The sequence below is a fragment of the Aythya fuligula genome, chromosome 3 (assembly GCF_009819795.1).
Source record: "Aythya fuligula isolate bAytFul2 chromosome 3, bAytFul2.pri, whole genome shotgun sequence".
In the NCBI taxonomy this organism is placed as follows: domain Eukaryota; kingdom Metazoa; phylum Chordata; class Aves; order Anseriformes; family Anatidae; genus Aythya; species Aythya fuligula.
The window spans coordinates 17,327,480-17,349,931 of NC_045561.1; the positions used below are offsets into that span (position 1 = coordinate 17,327,480).

A 22,452-nucleotide genomic window follows, 5' to 3' on the forward strand; every position below is an offset into this window, starting at 1 on the left:
AAGTGTTGTGCTGCACTGAATTGGAAACCCTTTTCCTAGTGCTGCCTTGCTACCTCATGTGCCAGTCAGCACAGGTCACTGCCACCAGGCAAGTGATTAAATAATAGAGCATGTGAAAACAGCCAGCAGCTTGCAGAAAGCACATATGTCTGCTGTAATCTGTGTGTGCTGGCGTGACCCTACGCACTCCCTGGGGAGATGCAACTGTAACGAGGCTGCCAGCACAGCAGTTTCTTCAACTGCTGTCTCTTTAGGGACACAGTGACTCTGTCCGTGCTGTGTAAAGTGTGCTAGCCCTGACACGCCAAGGGAAGAACCAGAGAATCTCTAGGAAAAACTGTGTCTGGCATCAGACAAGATAAAAGCCCACATCAACTGCAAGCCATGAGCTGAGCATCTTGGAGCATGCTGAAGGAAAGCAGAAACAGCTAGAGGAACAGCTAACAAAATTTCTGGTACCTTGACCGGGCATCTGTAACACAGCTTAATTCCTCTGCGTGTTTTAGGATCGTCTGCACAGAACGGCAGCGCGTTGCGGAGGGAATTCTCAGGAGGTAGCTATGGAGCAAAGCGACAGCCGATGGCATCGCCCTCAGACGGCTCCTTGTCCTCTGGTGGCCTGGACCAGGGCAGTGACGCACCGACAAGGGACTACGAGCGAGAGGTGAGTGACGGGATAAAGAGGAGAAAATCAAAGCGTGTTGGTAAGGATGAGGAAGTCAAATTATGTCAGGGGTTTGGGTGGTGTAAGAACTTCTTTACAGAGAAGGCCGATCAAGCATCAGAATAGGCTTCCCAGTGACGTGAGAGAGCCCCTATCCCTGGAGGTATATAAAGGGCATGTGGACATGGCACTAGGGTACGTGGTTTAGTGATGGGACTGGGTAGGTCAGGCTGACAGTTGGACTTGATAACCTTGAAGGTCTTTTCCAAGCTAGATGATTATACAATTGTGTTCTAACTCTGTTCCTAGTATATAATGTGTAGAAAATTCTCTTTGCACTCCTCACCTGTAGATACAGGGACAGTGAGGTTCCCAAAAATACTGGCCCAGTAGACCAGCAGCTTGGTAGCAACATCTCACAGCTTGAAGTGGTGATACTACTTCTGCCCTTTATTTGCAGACTTGTAAGCTATATTAGCAAGTATTTCACAGCAGGCATTTTGTCATAGTCATCAGAGTGCCTGAAGTTAATGAGGTAATTTAAGAATTATCATATAATAATTTCCTCTAGAGCAGAAACTGGATTTGATCATTTACATTTTGTGCAAAACAAGACTCTAATTATGACTGGATGACAATCCTGCCCAGTGCTAAACTCAGTCCCTCCAGCCAGGAGTGTTTTACATAGGAGGGTTCAAGCTGAAGCTGGCCAGCCAAACTCCACTAGCCTATTTTCAAACCAAGGAATGAGAAAACCAGAGCTCACACAGGCTTTTCGTGGTACAGAAAGGCAAGTGTCAACCCAAACTCAGGTCAGACATACTTGCATTCTGCTGTACTCAGGAAGATCTAATTAGAGTATCCTGACCAGAATCATTTGAATTAATATTCTGGGAGCGTCATAGAAGAAACTGTGATAAAGCGTGCACCATGAAGATTCCACCAGTTAGTGAAGAGCATCCCGGGTTCTAAGTTGCAAAAAGGCAGGAGCTGTTGTAGCTCACAAGCAACTTGGAGTTGCACACTCAGGCTTGTGAAGAGGCCCTCAGTAATGTGCAGACTGCAAGAATCCCACAGGTGTTGTACCCTTATTTCAGCATCAGTTATGCCTACTGTAAGCAGCAGATTTGACAGCTTACTCTTAATTCCCACCCCCTTGCCAAAAAATTCTGAGCAAAGAAAATTCCTCCATATTTTTGGACACAAGCAAAATACGTGCAGGCCTCTGAATCCAGTCACCTGTTGCTCAGACACCCAGAGTCACGCAGACTTTGTGTTGTTACTTACTGGTGTTTTTCCTGTCTCTTGGCTGCAGGACTCTGACTCTCCAAGACACTCTACTGCGTCGAACAGCTCCAACCTCAGCAGCCCTCCCAGTCCAGTTTCTCCTCACAAGACCAAGAGCCTCTCCCTGGAGAGCTCTGACCATGTGAGTTGGGACTCATGAACTGCTTCAGCTTTCAGATTCGACATCACAGCAGCTTGCTGTCCCCTTCACCTCTTCCAGTTCCCACCTTCATCATCTTAACCCTCCCCGTTGCCCATCTCAGTGATCTGGGAGTGGGCTAGAGAGGCTGGTCGTCTTCAGCACTGTTCAGCACTGCCTCACCCTCTCTTCCCCAGATTTGACAGCAGCAAATGAGCAAAGCTAGGGTGTTGGTAAATACCAGATGCTGTTAGATTTGTATTAGTCTTGGTTTCATTTTTGTGGTTACAGCTGCTTTAAAGACATATTTATCCCACCCCCCAATTCCCTCAAAAGTAGCTTAAATAGACCAGACCAGTGTCAACAGGAGAAAATTTAGAGGGATTTTTTTTTCATGCAATAGCTTGTTGTACTGTACAAAAGTAGCACAGAGACCCCTTCCCCTGCATGGGGAACGATCAGTATGTCAGAGGCACATAAAAGCTTTCAGCCACCACATTTGAATGTCAATCTGATTGTTGCCAGCAAATCCTTATTGATTAAGATGATGCATATTTTACTACCGTACAGAGTTTAAATAAATACACAGATGTTAGAGTAAAATATGTATGTATATATTTAAAAAAAGGAAAAAAAAATCAAAAAAAAAAATTGTGTATGCAGCAGAAGATGGATGCTTATTTAAGAGAGCCTTTAATTTAAGATTTGTGTTGTCCCTGTTTTCATGCTTGGTGATATACAGACTTGCAGGCCTGGCCTAAAACCTTTTGCAGGACAGACAGTCATTTACTCACGTTGCGCACCATTTGCTGCACTGCCAGGAGTCCCCGCAGTACTTTCACGTTTCTTTACTTCTGGCAGTGGTGTAGCTGAGGCTGTAATTCCCGCTTTCATGTTACTCCTCCTCCTTTGCAAAAATGACAATGATTGGAAAGCAACCCCTGCCCTGAGAACCAAGGGCCCCGGTCAGCCAGGCGGCTGCCCTGGGTTATTCTGTGCTAGCTGTGCAGCTGAGATACCTTACGGCATGCTATGGTAGAGGTCCTTACAGCAGCAAGGGAGCTCAGTGCCGCAGGATTCAGCAGGAAAACTGCTTCCCTGGGACAGCCTTTGGCCAGGTTTAAGGAAGGGAGCAGCCTTCCACGTCCCTTTCATCATCCCCGAACAGCAAACTGTTACCGTTGTTACCAAATACTAGTTTGTAATACACCAACCAAACGAGTGCTCTTATCCTGAAGCCAGCCGTCGCTGGCTGTGCTGTCACTGTAGCAATGAAGAACCTTGAAGACTGACCTCATACTGTTCACACTGTGGTCATCGAAGATGCCTAGCCACCCACAACTGCCGTGCTGGCAAGGTTGTTTTTCCTCTCCCATGCTGTGGGTTTGTGCAATTTGCAGTTGTTTCTGTGTGCTCACCTGCTGTTTGGTTCCAGTAGCAGTTCAGGAGGCCAGAAAGTATTGCAGTGAATGACAGAGCCTGCTGCAGCTGCAGAAATAAGTAAAAAGCTGGAGCTGGTCATGCAGTCAACAGAATAACGTGAGAGGCCGATGTACAGATGTGTGGTAAGAGCAGATGTCTCATCTCTTCATTTAGCAAGGCAGATGTGTTTTTTATTTGGGAGTGTTCAAACAAGCCTCTTTTCTCAGTAGTATTGTTGCTGGTGTTTATACTATTACCATAGCCAAACATGTGAGGGTTTTCTGCATTTAGAATACTGTTTATTGGTGGGTTTCAGAAACTTGCTATGGCTCTTAAACCATTACATATTCTTGCGGTCAGCAGTGATAGAGTGTTTCGCCCACATAGAGATGTTTGGAGTTTTCCAGTTTGTGTCTTCTGTAATGGAAGTTATAGATAAGTTCAAACTGTGTACAGTAATTTCCAGGTATGATCCCAATGTGAAACAGGGAATGAGACACAGATCGTTGCCTGTACCATTTTATCATGCTGGGTCTCCTAAGTAAGATTTCTCTTTCACTCTGAATCAAAAGGCTTGTCAAAGTTTAAGCTCATTAAATACTATTTTGGGACAGGAATTCAGTATTATTTTTGAAACCATCATATCAAAAACCTGTCTCTTTCCCTGATTTGGGTTTTTCAGAGTAGCAAGACAGTAGTGTGTGGTTTTTCTTTTTTTGTTTTGTTTTCACTTCAAAGCTACTATTTTTGCAAGCCTGGCATTTAATATTAAAAGCTTTAGCAAACAGTTAAGCACTTGAAATTAATTCCTTCCAGAAGAGGTTTTCATTGTTCTGAGGGACAGATAGGCAGGGCATTATTGGCATTACTGAACTCCACATCGGCTTCTTTTTAAAGGCTGCATATTGCTTCAAGTATAGCCACTCCTTTTTTCCCCCAATTTCGTCCTGTTGGTGAAGCATGGCCACACACTCTTCAAAGACTTTGCAGACTAGTTTTGTATTTACTGTATGTTGTATTTAAATATTAATGTTATTTTGCTATTCAGAGAAGGCATTTAAACGGCGGTCATTTAAGACAGAGCAGCCTGTGTGACAGGTCCCCAGGAGAGGGTCACAGCATCTTTTTTATGCATTTATTTTTTTCAGTTGAGCTGATGTTCTACATGAAAATGGAACCCAAAGAGCCACTACACAGAACACAATGAGAATAGCTAAACGTGCATGTTTACTATGTTACAGCACCTGAAAGGTATTGCTAGCCCAAACTGACATTTTCAGGCAGAGCAGAGGTCAGCTGTGTTAGAACACTAAGATCCACAGGACAAGAGCTCCACAGGCCTATGCTGTTTGCACACCACAATTTTTAAGCTTTGGCAGTCTCCTTTAGGATCACTATATTTAATCATTTGTTTGGTACTGTGTATTTTTATATGCATCTGTTAAAAAGAGAAACAGAAACTGTTCTCTCAGTTGAAACACAAATGACCACATCACTTACCTGAAAGGAGAAAGGGTGTCCTAGGACTTGAATAGTTTTTATATATTTAGGGGCCATTTGGTTATACACAATTTTAAACCACACTCATCTTTTTTTGTTGTTATCAACACTGAAAACAAACGCATACTGTAGCTGAGCTTTTTGAATACTTACTGGCTAGGAAAAGTAACTTGGTCATTTGAACTGTAAAAGACTTTTGCCTGGTATCTTAAAGACAGTTGTCTCTTAAGGCTTGATGTCTCTTAAGGCTACTTTGCACTGTAGCATTGTTTCAACTCCACAAGTAGAGGGCTGCAATTTGTCCAGGGAGCTTAAAAATCTCCACCCCTTTTTTTTTTTTTAAACTGTAGCATATGTTCTGTGTACACAATATGTATCTAGCTGTTTATTTCTTTTTGGCTGAGACTGAAGGTAGCTTGCATTTATGACACTACTTAAACATATGGGTTGTTGGTTTTTTGTTGTTGTTTTTTCCTCTTTTATTTTGTTGGCAACAGAAGATCTGAAGAGTCAGGCAGCTACTAAGGACTCCAGGTTACAGAATGAAAAAGGTTTGGTCAGTAGCTTTCCCCTGCACGTGCATGGCCAGAGGCGTGTGGCTTTCCACATTTCATGAACCCCAAAACAGGGTTATAGTGCTTTCTTCTATATTGTACCTGACCTGCAGAAAACAGCTGATGGTGTCACAAAACATTCCTGTTTCTGGTGAAGTAGCTTCTTTTCCTCTTGGTTAGTTGCTGCAACTTGTTATGATGTGCATTTTTGTCCATTTTAACAGGTTTCAAAACTAAGTCAAAAATTTTGTCTTTAACACTTACAAAATTAACGGCCAAGCATGTTTTCCTCATATATGCAGCAGAGGGGAGTAAAGGGGTTTCTCATACCAAAAAACAAAGTCCACAAAGCATAGTATTCCTATAGAAATAGAGGCTAACCACACCAACTGGCTCACAGAATATTAGCCTTCCAAAACACTTTAACAGGAAAAGATACTAGCCTCAGCCAGACCCTAAATGACAGGACAAACATGCTCTGGGGTAGTAGTTTCTTGTTCAATTTTGTGTATGCTGTTTGGCTTAAATGAATACATGAAGGGCAAAGCCTGCTGTGGTGCAATGACCCTGTACCTCCTTAGCCTGAGAACCAGCGGCACATTCAGCTTCTGTGGTGTTTTTTTTTTGTTTGTTTCCACATAGGCGTCAGTTCCTTGGAGGAAATGAGACATTTTTTCTGTACTAACACAAACTGCACCCATCTGCATGTTCTGTGTTCATGCTGTATTTGATCGATGCCCTCAGAAGCACGTCTGCTACAGACTTTCCATTCTAAATTCAAACTCTACCTTGTCTTTCTTAAATGCAGAGGAAAAAATAGGTTATACTAAGCTATGGCTGGAGAGTCTCATCCACAAAGAAGAAATCCACAAGCAAATCAGTGTTGGTATTTCAGAGCAATTATATCTGCCTTTTTATGTATGACAGTTTCATTTATTTAAAAAAAAGGTTTAGGTTTTTTTTCATTGTAATATCATTGTACAGTTTTGCATGGCCTAGATGTAATCACTTTTGTGTTTTAGAGTATAAAAGCTGACAAGTGTGCGTGCAGGGGAAAGATTCTGCTTTTTTTTTTTTTTTTTGCCTCTTCTCACTATTTTGTTTAATGCCCTCAGTGTTGTAGGGGACATTGTAAGAGATTCTTTGCTACAGAACAATGATGTAGATTCTTTTGCACAGAAATATTTAAGGTGGAGAAGTCAACAATGTAAAAATGACTTACCACCACTATTTTATGTCGGTAACACACTTAATATTAACCTACTTTGATGTACCGCAATAAAACAGGGAACTGTTAGAAATGCAGATGGTTTGTCTTTTTTTCCCCCCCCATACCTCTCCCTGTTAAGGTTTGAGGAGGAAATGGAAAGGGGAATAATCGCCTTCTAGAAGATAAGACCAGCACAAGCACACACGTGGAAGAAAAGCAGTGGGTACGTAGTGCTATATAGCTTTAGCAGCTTTCAGACAAATTTAACAGAGCCTTTTGTAAAAATTAAGCCAAGCCACTTTATACTTTGGTATATACTACAGTATTTGTGACCACCTTCTCAGGTCATTTGTTCTGTGTTGGTATTTGTAGTCGTTGTTTCTGAGGTTCCTCCTTGATTTAGTTCTGTATCAAGTGTTTCAGCTGCCCTAACGTTGGAGGCTGGATTCTTACTTAGGTATGGCTGAGCCGCCTCCTCCAAACTGAGTCTCACGCATCTTGAAATGCATCTCAGAATACCTGCAAAGTTATTTGGAGTGTGTCCTGACCTGGTCTCACCTTCCACCAGTTCCTCCACAAGCCATGATATTTCCTCCACAGCAGAGACTGTTTGTTGGGACATCTTCCTCCTCGTTTGTTGTTGTGCTGGCAATAAGCTTGGCTTTGATAACAAACATCAATCCAGCAATCCCTCCCTCCCCTCCCTTGTGCAGCAGGAACACTGTGCTGCTGTTGGTCCTGTGTTGCGAGCAGTGCCCCCCAGCATCTTATACAAAAGATCTGTGGTCATGCAAGCAAGGACATAATGAATCTCCTCCGCCTGTGCTTACTGGCACTGTAATGCTCTTCAGTTATTTTGTTTTCCTTACAACTATTCCGGACATACTGGCTGTCCATCAGCAGAAACTTTGCTAGTTTCCTTGGCAGCTTTTTGTCCCTTGCTTTTGAACATAAACATTTACCATCTCAACCCATTCCACCATTTTTACAGCTGTGACATCTAGAGCCAAAGGAAAAGTAAACAATATCTATCAGAACGCAAAGCACTAAGAGAAGTTCGTTCATTAGTGAATAAAATTAAGCAGCTTTATGCAAAACTATTACTCTGTTACTATTACTGAATAGCAGTGTTCACACGTCTCAAAGTATCAGAACTAACCTGACGAGTGGTTTTAGTTGAATCAAGTACTACTGGATCGTCCTAAAACAAGCCTGAAATCAAGCAGGTTATATGTTTATGATCCTGGAGGAAAGGCAATACAAGAACCTGTTCTCCTATTTCTGATAGATCCCTACTGAGAGAAACCATTTATTCACCTGCTCTTTATCTCTGGCAGTGCCAGCAATCAGGCTTTCTTACCTGATGAAGTTTAATCTCATACAGCCCTCTGCATGGCTGGGCTGTGCTAACCAAGTAGGCTCAGCTGCTGCTAAATGTCTTGCCCTTGACAGACACAGATGCCTGCCTCAGTGGCACCAGATAAGCATCAACTCCAACAGCCACTCTTTCTTCACAGGTGTCAGAAGGGCAAAAAGAGCAGTGTCCAGGAACTCTTAATAGAGCGAGTAAAAAGGGAAAACAAGCAAAAGAAAAAGTTAATTACCAGGGATTTTAGCGGCCAGACCGATCGATGTTCAAGCTGACATCCCTCTGGCTCCAGGTAAACTTGCCATCACTGTCACCATGTGACACAGCTGCAATGGAAAAGTGAAGGAATGAACAGGCCACAGTTGGCTTTGCGAGGGTAGCAGCAATTCTTTGAGCAAACAACTACAAAAGGGACGTGGAAGGGTCCCCTTTCCTGTGCTGCTGTTTATCTCAGAGAATAGGACACGGTTTACCTTTGTAGTCACTACGCCACCAGAAGATGGAAAGACTGCAGGCCCACAGCACAAGCACTTTTTTTATTGAAATCAGAACTCATACAGGTACAGGCTTTGTACAAAAAAACTAAGAAAGTATATTTGCTAGCTTGACTCCAATAGTTTAAAATTGTGCGTCTGGTTTTAAACATGTGACAGTTGAAGCTTGAAATGCTCATGAGAGACACGACGTCTTTGCCTTGCCATAAGTTCTACATTACTGGAAAACAGCCAAAACCCCAGACTAGCTTTCAAGTTAGGAGTCCAGCAAACAATTGGTGTCAGAGATGTAGCTTATCTAACTCACCAAAGTCAATACCTACCCAGCAGTGAAGAATCCCACTCTTTGTGCTCAGATGTAGTTCTGCTGAACATTTGCCTCCCAGAACCGAGAAGAGTTGTGTGAGTATGTGTGTATTTAAAAGATATTGGCACTCAATTCACAGGTTTATAAAATGTTTCCTATGTTTGCCTTGCAAGCCAAAGAGAAGCAGAAAACATAAAACTTCATGTTATGTGTACACGCATCCTTTGCATTACATCAGCATCACTAAAATCCAGGAAGGTTCTTGGACTGCTACCACTGGACTTACAAAAACAGGAGAAAGGGGGGCTGAGTGTGTCTGTGGTAGGGTACACCTCTGTATTTCATTCTGTAAGTCACAGTATGAAAACTACTTGAATTCCACCTTAGCATGAAGGTTTAAAAAAAAAAAAAAAAAACAGACAAGAATTCCAAACATTTCAATACTAAATTCCACTCTTGTCCTCCTTCCCCTACCCACTATATGTTTAAAAAAAAAAAAACAAAAAACAATATGCAGCTATCATCACAATGTTAAAAATGTATTCAAGGTAGTTGGCTGGTATCCTGAAACAGTATACAAGCACTCACGACAGTTTCCAGCAAGCTGCAGACAGTCCTGGCAGTCGTGTCAGACAGACAGAGCAAAGAACAGCTTTGTCTCCGTGAAACTCACGCTTGGCTTCCAGGGCACAGGCTGCTGCTTCTCAAGAGGATGGAGAGTTAGGGTGCAACACATGGGAGGTGAGAACATTCCTGGCAAGGCTCAGACAAACCGTGCCCTCAGAACAAGGTACGTTAGTTCATTATTACTCCTCTGGCTTCTTGCCCCGAGTGCTCCAGTATTTGCTGTACGCCTCCTGGAACATGTTTTTGCAGGGAATTTTGGCCTTCAGTTTGGTGCAGATAAGGAACGATCCCCCCATCTTCCGATGAAGAGAGTAGGTCTCTTCTGGTGGAGGGACAAGCCGATGCTTCAGCATGACTGGAATTAAACCGTGGATCTTTTCCGTGGTGCTTTGGTTGCCGAAATCAAAAGGTTCCTCAGACGCAAAAGCCTCTCCCAGGATGAGGACAGCATTTAAGTGTGCATCTTCCATTTCCTGCCCAAAAGGAAAGGGGCCCAAATTGTATCACTAACCATTTGGAACACCAGGAAGAAAAAGGAGAAATACTACTCCTAACAGCAGCCAATTCGGAGAAATACCCACCTCTACCCACAACGAATGTGACCCCCAGACCCTGACAGACTGATAACCAGTTAATTCCAAGCACCTAAGCCTCCCAGAAGACTGTCTGCCCAGTCATGAAGGTTCAGCAGCGTCACTACCTGTCTTGCTGAGGGAGTGAAGGGAGATGGAGGGCGTATAAAAGAAAAAGTAGTTTGGGGGTTAGCAGATGATTATTTTAAATAACTACATTATCATTTTGTTCTGGCTCCTGCTGCCAGAACAGAAGGAGAGAACAAAATCATGAACATTTTTGCCCTTCTCCCTCAGCTTGGCAACTGGGCTTTCAGACTGCCGTCAAGAAATCTCTAAGTTAAGACCCACGTTCTTCCGCAAACCTTTCACTGGCCACTACTAGAAGTAAATGCTTCTGCTCCGTACCTTGACTTCATAACCAGTGAGGAATTTCATTTCAATGGACTTCTTCAGTACTCTGTCTCTGTCCATGTCAGCAGCTGCCTTGATTACCTGAATAGGAAGAACACTTTCAGGAGAGCTAGGTGATGACTGAAAAAAGCTTTCACACAAAAAAGCGCGCGCACACGCACACACATATACACGAGTGCATAAATTTGCGAGTCTGTAAGCAGGCCACAGGAGAAGCCAGGCAATGAACAGTAGAAGCAATTCCCCCACACCCTCATATAAAAATCACTGAATTGTGAGTGGGTGAGAAGAGGGGATCCCCTTTGAGATAAGCTCTGCCTGAGTCTCCCAGTGAGCAACGTTACAGTTCTCCACAGCTGTCACGTAATTTAACCATCAGGACACAAGCACCAAAGGCTAGCAGCAGACACGCACAGAGCTATCGTCAGGGATAAAACCGGAACCAAGATCTCATCTCCACTCCTGCTTCCCTCTACAGCCAGAAGCGGATTCAATACAGACACAAAACAACACAGCTACGAGAAGAATTGTGCAAGTACTCTTAAGAACCCCAGCGCAGCACGCTAGAACACACTGCAAGTCCTCACCTCAATGTAAACGTCTGTGAACTTCTCGTCAAACCCTCGTGTTGCTCCGAAGTCCAGCAGGGCCACCTGGAAATGAACAAACCCTTCAGCACTGCAGTACCAACCTCTTCAGGTTGGAGGCCCGACCTGAGAAGACTCCCAGTGCCTTCAGGAAGCTCAGCTTGCTGGAGCACTTTTCCACTGTCTCAGCTTCCCCTTAATTCCTGAATTCCCTAGCAATAGGGCAAGCATTTGTTCCGGTACATGACACAGGAGGTGTGGCCTGTGCTGACACTGTCACACCTGCCCTGTAACCCCACCCAGGCTTGCTGCTTGGGGACAGAGCAATGCAGAACCTTTTCCCAACAATTCTCAACACGTCTCAGGGCTGAACAAGCAATTCCATCCAGCCTGCAGGGTACAAGCAGGCAGCCAAGCCAACCAGCAGGACATCTGCAAGTGCTTCCCCAAGCACCGGTATCTTCAGCATAGCACAAGACCAGAGCATTCAACTAAAACCCATTTGTTCAGATGTGCCCTGGTAGGACACTGCCAAATACAACTTCCCAGTGACACATTTCAAAGAAAGAAAAAAAGACCCCGAGGCTCAGGAGTTATCTGTGACTGGATCCTGGGCCAAAGACGGGCAGCCCAACAGTTCCACGAGCCCTGTTCTCCCTCCCACCCAGACCAAGCAAGTAGAAGCAGTGAAGGGCCAGGTTTCACTGTCCTGCCTGCTCAAGGAATCCATGAGAGAACCTCAGTCAGAGCTCAATGAACTCTGAGAATGGGGAATAATCAAAAGCTGGTGAAAAACAGCGCTAGCGCAGGCAGAATGGGTGCTGCTTGCACCTACCTTGTGTAACTGTGGGTCATAGAAGAAGTTTGACCAGTTCGGGTCAGTCTGCATGTACCTGAACTCAAACAGCTCCCGCAGACACAGTACGAGGATGTGGTGACAGATCTTGAAAACCAGAGAGAAAACAAAAAATCAGTAGGGTGGCAAGCCCCACGCATGCATGTAATTACAGTGGGCATGAGCACACGCCAGGAACGCAGGTACCATCTGAAATGAAGGCAACGTAGCTCCCAGGAGGCAAGATGCTGCTCCAGGGCACTCAGAGTTAAAGGCCCAAAAGAAGCTAAGAGTTTCTTCCTGCAAAGCCTCCTTCCCAACAGCATACAGAGCTAGCTTCAAACCTTTACCTAAAGGGGCTTCACTACGTGCACACAACCACCAAGCACCCCTCAGCAAAGCCTGCTGGGCTCAGCACCCGCCCAGGCTGAGGGAGCAGCAGCAGGCACACGAGCTTGGGACTTGAAGGCATGGAGGAGGCAAGAGCACAGCCTCTAGAAAGCCTGCTACCACATTACATGCAGCAAAGCCTCTCTGTGAGGACACAAACGGGAGCCTGTTCAGTGCAGCTGCCAGCCTCATCCTGCCCATCCTCAGCTGCTCAAAGGCCCGGTGACACCGCCTTCAGGAGGAAGATCAGTAAAGGCAAGCCAGACCCTGCTGCAGGACACTGCCACTTGGGGCAGAAGGCTGTGGGCCTGCCTGGCCAACTGCTTTGCTTGCAGGGCAGCACTGCCCCACCCCAGAGCCTCTGAAAAGCAGCCCAGGTGATGCAGCAGCCCATCCGAGAGAACAAGCCCCAAGGGCAGGCAGCTCAGGGGTCTCAGGCAGCCAGCTCTGGCCTGTCTCCACGTCCAACGTGGCACTGGAACCTGTCTAGGGGAACATACACCCTGCACTTTTCCCCAGTGACCTGCTAACAGCTGACAGCTCACAACAAGACCAAAAAAAAACCGCCACCCAACCACAAAACATATCCAAATTCCAGGACAGTTATTTCTGCTACTAAAACAGATGCTTCTCCCACCACAGCACTCCAATCCCTTGCTATATTGGGCACCAATACGCACCCACCACCACATCCCCCCTCCTGTTTACTGGGGTAGTTTTCCAGCAGCTCTGTACAGCACGGGCCAGGCTTACAGAGGGCGATGACACCCAATCACTTTGGCAAGGGCATGAAATTCTCCTGCAGTCCCGTCCAAGAGAACAGCTGCAGAACAAAACTGTTCTTCCCCCAGAGCTGGCAATTCCTCCCAAGCTTAGGGTCATCTGAGAGAAGCAGGGCACCCAGGAGTTCCTCAGCTAGACCTCCCCTTTAGCCACCCCCGTGACCACAGTACCTCATTTCGGATCTCCTGGCTCAACCCCTCGGCTTGATCCAGTGGGAAGCCAGACACAAGCTCTGTGGTCAGGACGTGTTTGCTGCACAGCTCATCCACTACCCGCGGGACGTAAAAGAAGGGGTGGTCTTTCAGCAGCTCCCTAGGGCACGGAGGGAAGAGAGGAGAAGGTTAGGAGCCCCGCAAGCAGGTGGGTCCCTCTGCAACATCTTGAACAGCGCACGGCTCCTTCACGTAACCTGGTTCACAGCCGCTGCCCCTTCCCCACACCCTGGCTGCAGCTGCCAGGGAATATTTTCCTCAGTAGCTCTAGCAGGGATCAAGTCACCAGAAGCCATGCCAGTGAGTTACAGCTGCTGGTGACTCCTGAGGTCACATCTCCTGCTGAAGGAGCAGCTTTAGGAGGGCCTCCAGGCGGTCACATTGAGGGACACCGGGCTCCTTTGGTCATCCCACTTCAGGGCCAGACTACACGTACAGAAACTGGCCTTTTGCAAGGAGAGCAGGGCCAACGTTCTGCAGGGTGGGCAAAGAGGGGGCATCCAGCCTCCAGCAGCACTCCCAGGTCCAGCCTTAACGTAAAAGCCATCAGGACCCAGTGCTACAGTGAGAAAAGGGAGCAGCCACTGCTGGTGGCGTTAGGTGCTGTAAGAGAGCTGAGCTGGGTCCCCAGGGCATGGAATTCACCTCCCCGCTGCCCCTGCAGTTGAGGAGCCTCCCTACATTTCACACCCATGTGCAGAGACAGGTTGGGGCACTGGTGTGAACATACTGGAATTTCTTCGCGCAGGCAGCTTCTCTCTGGTAGTCACACTCCAGGGCCAGCTCTCTGCTCAGGACTTCAATCAAATGCTCAGGGAACAAACCTTAAAAGCCAAACAGCAGAGAACAGAGTAGTCTTAGGAAAAAAGCCCCTCAGGCTAAGCTTGCCAGCACTGCAGCTGAGGAGCAACCTGCTGTCCAGCCAACTCAAGGCTGAAGAATACGAGAGGTCCCCAGGAGCCACCTCCTCTTTGCAACTGGAAGCAGTTTGTACGGGTAACCCCAGGCAGTGGCCACGCAGCTGCTCCTTCAGCAAGGCACATCCACAACGTGCTCACACAGCTGGGCCCGTCCTCCCCATCTCCCACCCACGGTGCCTGCTCCTGCTCTCTCCCTCGGGGCAGCTCTGGTGCTGACAGGGCTCTGCAGCAAGACGCGTCAAGGCAGCAAGACTCATCCTGCAGGGCCCTGAGCCACCACAGAGCAGTAGCCAGTTTTTGTCACTATGCAGCCTGATCTGAGGGCAACATCTGCACAGTGCCACTACGATTTACAGCTGCTGCATGCAGGTGCTTGGAATGAGGAGCAGTTAATCCTGCATTCACTGTGGAAAAATGGGTGTTCTCCTCTACTATAGGAAAGCACTGAGAGAGCCCAGGATCTAATGGGTCTCCAGCTCTCCACAGCTCTACCCATCGCTCTCTGCTCACCCCAGTCAAAGGGATGCAGGAAATGCAGGGAAGAATGAATTCTGCCAGCATTGGCAGAAAATAGCAGGGACAGAGCAAGGATACGTTATATGAATGCTGCCCACATTTCATGGCTAGGAGGCCATCAGGCACTTCAGACTGCCAGGAGTCCCTGTGAGTCCTTCGCTGGAGAAGTGCACAGGTACAAGCATATGTTACTCTGGCAGGTGCACACACACGACCAGGAAAAATAAACACAAGTGCACTTCCCACCCCACCGAGTGAACACTGGAGCAGGCACATGCTCAAGGGCATGCTCTCCAGTCTGTGGAGAGAAGTAAGCAAGGTACAGGCCTCCATGTGCTAGATGACACATGGATCTTGGTCTTTTTACCTTCAGGGAGAATGTTGCTCATGCTCAGGACAGTCATCAGGTTATTAACATCGCTGTTGATGCTCTGGGCAACTCCAGGGTACTGTAGGACAGAACGGGAAAGGGCAGCGTTACGGCTGGATGAACCCAAGGCAGCCAGTTGTACAGGGCAAGATAAAAACACCTTCCAGCTATAAAAACACCTTCCAGCTCAACAGGAACCGACCCTCAACACAGCCACCTGCAGCGTGGCAAACAGAACGGCCTTTTCAGTTCTTCTGGCATGGACTCTTCTAACATGAAAGAAATCCTAAGGCGGAAATCCCAGCAACACACGAAACCCCTCAGACACACAAATCCCAGTGACAGCAGCCAGCCACTTTCCTACCCACAGCTGAAAGCACACGCCACTGACAGCCCCAGAGTGTTTCATTCATCCAGAGCAGCAGGGCAAGCAGCAAGACCACACACCAGTCCTAGAAAAGGTACCTCCTCCTGTTTTTCACCTAGTCTGTAAAGAAATGAACCAGCTATGCTGTTGTGGGGCAGGACGTATGGTGCCACAGAGTTACTTTCCATTGCTACTGCCTTGGGCTAACTTCAGAGGTCACTTTGGACACAACTAGCTTGAGAAGGAGCCAATACCCATCCATATAATCTCTAAAGCCTCCCAGTTTACAAAATAAACCAACAACCAGATAACCAACTTTGCCTGAGGTCCCTTCCTGACTAAGCAAGTTCCGTCACTTCTTTTGCATTATAAAGCATGCCGTACAAATAGTTCCAGCTCCGGAACTTAGTTGCTAGAAATACTTGGTTGAAGTTGCTGACAGCCCTGAATAACCCTCAGCACTGTCAGACTGCCATTTCTTAGCAGCCAGTGCTTGTTTGTCACTTCAAACTTCTATAACCTTTGGGCTGCGGCCAGAAAAGGCATGAAAAGGCACATTCCAGAAAGAGGACTGACCCATGGAGTAGGTAGGACCCCTGCACGCAGCACTAGCGGGTACGAGCAGTCCCTTACCACCATTATCCCCACACTTCAGTGATACAACCACAAGAAAGGTCTCCCACTCATCTGGGGTCAGAGACTGGCCCAAGTTGCACAACCTCTTCTGTCCTTCCCCTCTGCTTCTGTTAGGGTAAGAGATTGCTGGACCCAAATTTCACTTCCATGAAAGCGTTTCCTTATGCATCCTAGCAGTAAATATATCTGTGCAGCTCCGCTGCCTCTCTGTGCAGCACAGACCAGAGAGGATGCTGGTCTCTAAAGCCCACCTGGATTTTCATGGCAACTTCCTTCCCGTTTTTCAAGCGTGCCAGGTGAACCTGACCAATTGAAGCAGCAGCAAAGGGGCGTTCTTCGAAGGACTCCAGTTTATCCCGCCAGTTGGGGCCAAGGTCATTGTTCAGAGTTTTCTACAAATGAAAGGAAAACATCAGGGACAGCAAATATTTAAGATCTGCATTATTTGCCACCATGCTCCTCTAAGGTGACTCGCTCTGAGTACCTACACCCTGCTTCCTAGATCGTTTCCCCTTCCTCCCAATGAGCACAGAACCATGAGCAATGGTCCAGCCAGCAGTGGCTCCCCAGAACTAAACAGATTCTGGTAGGAGCTGTGTGAGGCTGTGTTACTGGGGCCTGAAGAGCAGTGATCCTGAACACAACCAGCACTGCTTTAGGAATATAAAAGTTCCCCTTTTTGGGCCACTTATCTTCCAGAATATGGGCAAGGATTTAGACATGTCTCCTCTTTCATCACGCTACCAAGCTGATCAGAAGCAATCCAGGCTGAGAGTGACTCTCTTTGAGGCAATAGTGACAATTAAACATGACAACGTGCGTTAACAGCTTTTTTGTTACACTGCCAGGCTGCCATACTTAAGCGCTGGCTCTTATCTTTCAGAAGATGGATGTAGTGCCGACAGTTCCTTTTACATTACCCTTCACATCTTAATTATCAAAGGGAGGAAAAGACAAAAAGAGAACATGTTCCAACTCTACTTGAAGGTAGGCTACATACAGTCAAAAAGACAGAATTCCTGTTTATTTTCCATCAGACTAAAATTTTTGTGTTTTTAAAATGGGATTTAGGCACTTGTAAACACTAGGTTGACATCCTTGAGGAAGATCAGAGAGAGGAAACGGAAGAGGAGACTACATTAAACTAGTCCCATGTGATCATATTTGTATGGACTTCCTGTTCCACCAGCATAACCTCTGGACGTTAAAAAATACAGCATTTTTTTCTCTGTTCAGAGCTGAATGCATACTTGTGGGTAAGAATTGACAGCACATAGCTGAGATAAGGAATCAGATGTCATCCACAACTGAAAATACACAACTTTTGTTGAAGGAAAACTCTTAGAAATGCTGTCTGCCTCCCCCAGCAGTGTATGTCACAGGTGACTTTTATTCTGCTACAGACCCTCTTCCCCAGTGAGCAGGAAGGAACGTTCCTCACCATCATCTGCTTTATGGGCATGAAGTCGGCACTCTGACGCACACGCTCAAAAATCCTCTGGAGATGGGGGTTGATGAAGGCGTCATCTGCCAGAGGAAGAGAACACGGCAGTCAGCACAGGCACTGCGTTCTCCAGTTCTTCTTCAGTGCACGAAGAAACACACCTGTGCTCAAACAAGTCAGGTTGTCCTGCCCGAACACACACCGATGAAGGTTATGGGATTAATTTTAGCTCAGAAATACCATACCCTGTAGTGAACCCTTAGGCAGACCTCCTGAAGCATCACACCTTTGGAAATGAGCCAGGCGTCCTGGGCACAAGTAACAGAACAGAAGAAAAAGCTACTCCTTTGTTTTTGTCCTCACAAAAAAATCTGTGTATTACCTGACCATCTCCTAAGCTCACCTGCTGCAGACAGAGTAAATTTCTGTGCACCTTCTCCCAATGAACAATGTCAGGACAAGGTATGAATACACTAGAAAACACGCTGGATTCCTAAGTGTAAGAAGGTTCCTCAGCATCACTTGTCATCACGGTTCCTGGCTCAATTCAGTGAAATAAAGAACACTGCTCCAGGCCCCACAGACCCGGCAGCAGTGCTGGGAGCAGCGTGCAGCACTGCGCGGCACGGAGACTTCTGGTAGGACGGCAGGCTGCACAAACACCAAGCACAAGGTGCTCTGCACAAGCCTCTGCCATCTCCCAGCCCCTGCTGGCAGCAGAGCAGCACCCAGGCCTACCAGAGGGCACTGTCACAGACACAGGCAACAGAAGGAACCCCTGGGGCATCATCCCAGAGCTCCCAGGTTCCTGGCGGGGTTTAACCCAGCCCATCCTAAGGGGCAGCAGTTTCTCTAGAAAGCTGTGCAGCAGTAAAACCCTATGTATGCACATACTGGACTCAGACTAATGGCAATACAGCCTCTATTACTCTAAACAGCTACCCAAACGTAGAGCAGCTGCAAGTAGGCAGAAGAAAACATAACTCAGCTAAAAATAACTTATTTTAGGAGCCAGCAGGATTTAGCAAGCATTTTTTACCCTGATAGGAAACGATGGGAGTGGGCTCTTGAAAGATTAGTCATCTCCTGTAAGTAAAGGCTTCTACAACTGCCCAGAGAAAAGCCACCAGTTCTGGCAAACACTTCATTTTTCTTCAAGTCGTTATGAAATTAGATTTAACTGCTGCTCTCCCAACACCAAAAAAAAGTCCCTGCTACCAGCTTTATTCTTGAGAACCTTCACATGTGCTTCTTACATCCAAATTGAAGTGTCATTTATTTACAAACACAACCTGTCTGTCCCAGGAAAGGAGAAACACAGCTACCTTAAGGATGCTGCCCTGAGAGGGAGGAGCTCCCATTCTGTCCCTGCAAGGACCTGTGCCCTCCGCAGGCATTGCAGCACTCTGCTCGCTTGTCACGAGCCAGACGAAGGCTGGACAATGCCTCAGAGATTGCTGAAGGCCTGCATGTCTCGACATTTGAGTGAAGTCAGCTGGCAAGTGTTGGAAACCCTTGCCAAAGCTCAGTCATTTTAGGAGACAGCAGGCAAGTGACAAAAATCCAGATTATTTCTGTTCCTCGGAGGTGGCCTTTCACAGCTGTTGCCTCGTCACTACCATCCCCGCCTGGTGCAGCTATAGCCAGGCTCTGGGCACATCAGGTGCACCTCGGAACAGCAGCCTAACAATTTCTAAGTTACTCCCACCTACAGCAGGCAAGTGAACCTCAGAGCCAACTTCCAGGCACGGCTCACCCATTCCGCTTACGAGAGGCACTGGCCAAACACAGCAAGGAACAGAGGAGCTCCTCCTAGATCTGCTCTATAAACAAGCAGCGTCAGCACCTGGAAGTTTCTGGAGGGTGAGAAAAGAGCATATGGGGAGCAGCCATGGCACATCAGCTGCCTCCCACCTAGCTCTGCAAGCGCTGCCATCAGCCTGGCACACACCTACAACAGGTGACAGCAGATGAAGGACGATGAGATACCACGGTGAGGGCTCTCTGGAACACAGAGCTGCTCTCGGTTATTTAACACAACACAGGATCCAGCCCCATCAGTCGGCACCTACTAAAATTAATGTCGGAGCACAAGCCAAGCAAACGGAGTACTTCAAACACTCAGACACTGACTCAGTATCAGTGATACCTTGAAAGCTATTTTCAGACAAGTGTAAAAGCGCTCTTTTTGCTGGTTCTTTCCTTCCTCTTTTTTCATTTTTGGCAGGAAGGCAAAGTGAACAGGTTCAGATAAGGTTTGAAATCAGCACACCTGCTGTGTTCCAGGAGTAACCTAGCAGCTCAGTGCAAAGAAGCCGATGTCACTCATGCCTTCACCTGTGACCATCAACTTCAGAGCCTGATGCAGTAAGACAGCCTGAAATCTCTTCAAGGACATAAAAAGAAAAAGAAAGTTCTACACAAACATGCGTAAGAAGTTTTTTATAGCAAGGGTCACAGAGCACTGGAACAGGCTGCCCAGAGAAGTTGTAGAGTCTCCTCTCTGGAGATATACAAGACCCACCTGGAGCTTTCCTGCTCAACCTACAGTAGGGAACCCGCTTTTAGCAGGGTGGTTGGACCCTCATCTCCAGAGGTCCCTTCTAACCCCTACAATTCCGTGGTTCTGTGATGTAAATCACAAACAGGTTGTTGTAATGGCAGAGGGCTGCAGATATAACCTCAAACACTTTTGGTAAACAATGAAGAGGATCATGTTGTCATCTTCTACCTCTTTTCTAGCAGGACACTTGGGAGTAGCCTGGGATACAGCTCTGCTACTCTGCAAGTGCTTTTTATACACAGGCATGGAAATTCACAGACAGTCATCTCATTTTCAACCACTTTCAGCTGTGTGCCTGACTCAGCTCAGACCTACAACAGAGGCACTAGGCAAGTGGAGGTATATAATCCATACATCAGCTATTTCAGACCATGATTAAGCTGAACTGCATCACACACATCGCCACCGCTGTTCTCACATGAGAAAGCTACTTTCCACGTTTACTCCATGCTGACTGATTCCAAACAGCTGACAGTGTAACACGAGAAATCAGCTGCTCCCGCAGGCAGCACTGCTGAGGGTAGCTAAGGACCTGTGCTCCCACTTACCTTGAATGCTTAACATCTGTCCCAGCTTCAGGGCTGCTCCCCGGACCTTGCACAAGGTTCTCACGATTCTTTCCGCATTGGCCTCTGACAGGAACGGGCTGGAGTCCATCACTGCTTTCTTTCCTGAGGGCGAGGAGAGAAAGCACATGGATGAAAAGCAGCCTCACCTCAGCAAGCTCACTCTGCTGTGATAGCGTACACTCAGCAGGAGATTCACCTTCCCTCAGAGAGGAACCAAACCAGGACTACGCTCGAGCTCCATCGCAACCCAGGGGCATGGACTGTGGTTGCACACCTGCGCCTTGTTCTGACTCACTGCTAGCTCGAGTGCCAACAGCAACAAGTCACAACAGCACAAACATCCACGGAGGCTACACAAACCCTGCAGACAGTGGTGTTTGGACTGGCTGTACCACACAGCTCAACCACACACCACATAAAGGGCTCCTGCAGCACAGCCACAGCTTCAGAAGAGCAGCAGGAGTGGGACACGGCAAGGGGGACTGTCAAAAGCCCAGACAGCACGCTGGAATTGACTGAAAATATGCTCCCACTTCACGTACTGCTGTGCAACTGTGCATCTAAAGCATGCACCAGGCATCTGCAGAAAGCAGAGCCTTCACATTTCTGAGTCCATAAAAGCATTCTTCTTAATGAAACTGAAATCTCTCTCAATGCACAGGCAAAGTACATTGTCCCAACACCATAACCCCAAAATACCACGGTTGCATATAGCACCTTGAAAAAGCAGCAGATTGCAAATCTGTGATGAGGTTATGAGGCCAGTCAAGCCCAGGGAGAGTTCCACTAGTTACTAGTTCCAACTGCACTTGGAGACCATGCCAGGAGGCCAAACCCTTACTCTCACCAGTGGTCATACATACACCAGCTCGTGCAGAACAAGGCCCAGAATTACCAACTCAAACAAGCACTGTCCTGTCCCCAACAAAGGGCAAAGACTGATGTATTTTTATTTATTTTTAAGGATGGAACAAAGATAGAGGGAGACTAACTCAATTTTGTGATCCCTTTGGAAGTAACAAGCCCTTCAGGAGGACAGCTTCTCTGGCTTACAGAGCACGGACAGAACGGGCAGGCAGGCACCTGCCGACCACTGCTCTTGGGACTGCAGCTCAGCTCTCATGGAGAACAGGACAGGAAGGTGGTGAGGTCTTACAGGTAGGCTGCAGAGCCCAGAGCTGGTATGTCAACCGTGGGGCTACAGCTTGTAGCAACACTTCAGAGAAAAGGGTACAAAGGATGGAAGAGCTGAAGCCAGCATATACAGCAAGAAGGGCCCAAAAGGCACAGCAGCTGCAAGATCTGAAGATCTCCAACAGATGGAAGTTCCTAGTGTGTCTCGTAGTGACTGCAGCAGCAAGAAATCCTCTCCCTCTGCAGCTAGGTGTCAGGAATGTGTACAGAGGGAGCTCACACTGTGCAGGGTACAGGGAGAACAGAGCACTGAAGGCCTGAAGCCATGAACTCTGGCTCTCAACTGTCCCACAAGGAAAATTCTGGATCCTCAGCAATGACAAAACAAACAGTCCCTCCCACAAGCTCCAGACACAGAGGAGCTAGGGAAACTACCGAGTTCTCTATCTTCCTTTGTAACACCTGCACAGATAAGGATGAAAGAGTTGGTTAATGATTAAAGTCACCTCCAGAAGCCAGTGAGCCATGACAATTTTTCAAAAAGTCTTGTCAGAGAAAGAGCCAGCG

General features: G+C 46.9%; 2 protein-coding genes across 6 annotated transcripts in view; one reads left to right on the forward strand and one right to left on the reverse strand.

Annotated features, from left to right (window-relative positions):
• Nucleotides 1–6,871, forward strand: part of CDC42BPA (CDC42 binding protein kinase alpha) — a 150,223-nt gene extending 143,352 nt beyond the window's left edge. For all 4 annotated transcript variants that reach the window (XM_032184439.1, XM_032184440.1, XM_032184441.1 and 1 more), the window contains 2 exons: nt 507–664; nt 1,980–6,871. In XM_032184439.1, coding sequence (XP_032040330.1) covers nt 507–664; nt 1,980–2,111 — 290 coding nt within the window. In that variant the 3' untranslated portion in view covers nt 2,112–6,871. The remainder of the gene's footprint in view (nt 1–506; nt 665–1,979) is intronic.
• A 1,791-nt stretch (nt 6,872–8,662) lies between these two features.
• Nucleotides 8,663–22,452, reverse strand: part of COQ8A (coenzyme Q8A) — a 36,500-nt gene continuing 22,710 nt past the window's right edge. For both annotated transcript variants that reach the window (XM_032185529.1, XM_032185528.1), the window contains exons 6-15: nt 20,731–20,853; nt 17,617–17,702; nt 16,427–16,567; nt 15,170–15,251; nt 14,097–14,190; nt 13,325–13,466; nt 11,982–12,089; nt 11,147–11,212; nt 10,554–10,640; nt 8,663–10,046 (exon numbers count right to left, since the gene is read on the reverse strand). In XM_032185529.1, coding sequence (XP_032041420.1) covers nt 9,753–10,046; nt 10,554–10,640; nt 11,147–11,212; nt 11,982–12,089; nt 13,325–13,466; nt 14,097–14,190; nt 15,170–15,251; nt 16,427–16,567; nt 17,617–17,702; nt 20,731–20,853 — 1,223 coding nt within the window. In that variant the 3' untranslated portion in view covers nt 8,663–9,752. The remainder of the gene's footprint in view (nt 10,047–10,553; nt 10,641–11,146; nt 11,213–11,981; nt 12,090–13,324; nt 13,467–14,096; nt 14,191–15,169; nt 15,252–16,426; nt 16,568–17,616; nt 17,703–20,730; nt 20,854–22,452) is intronic.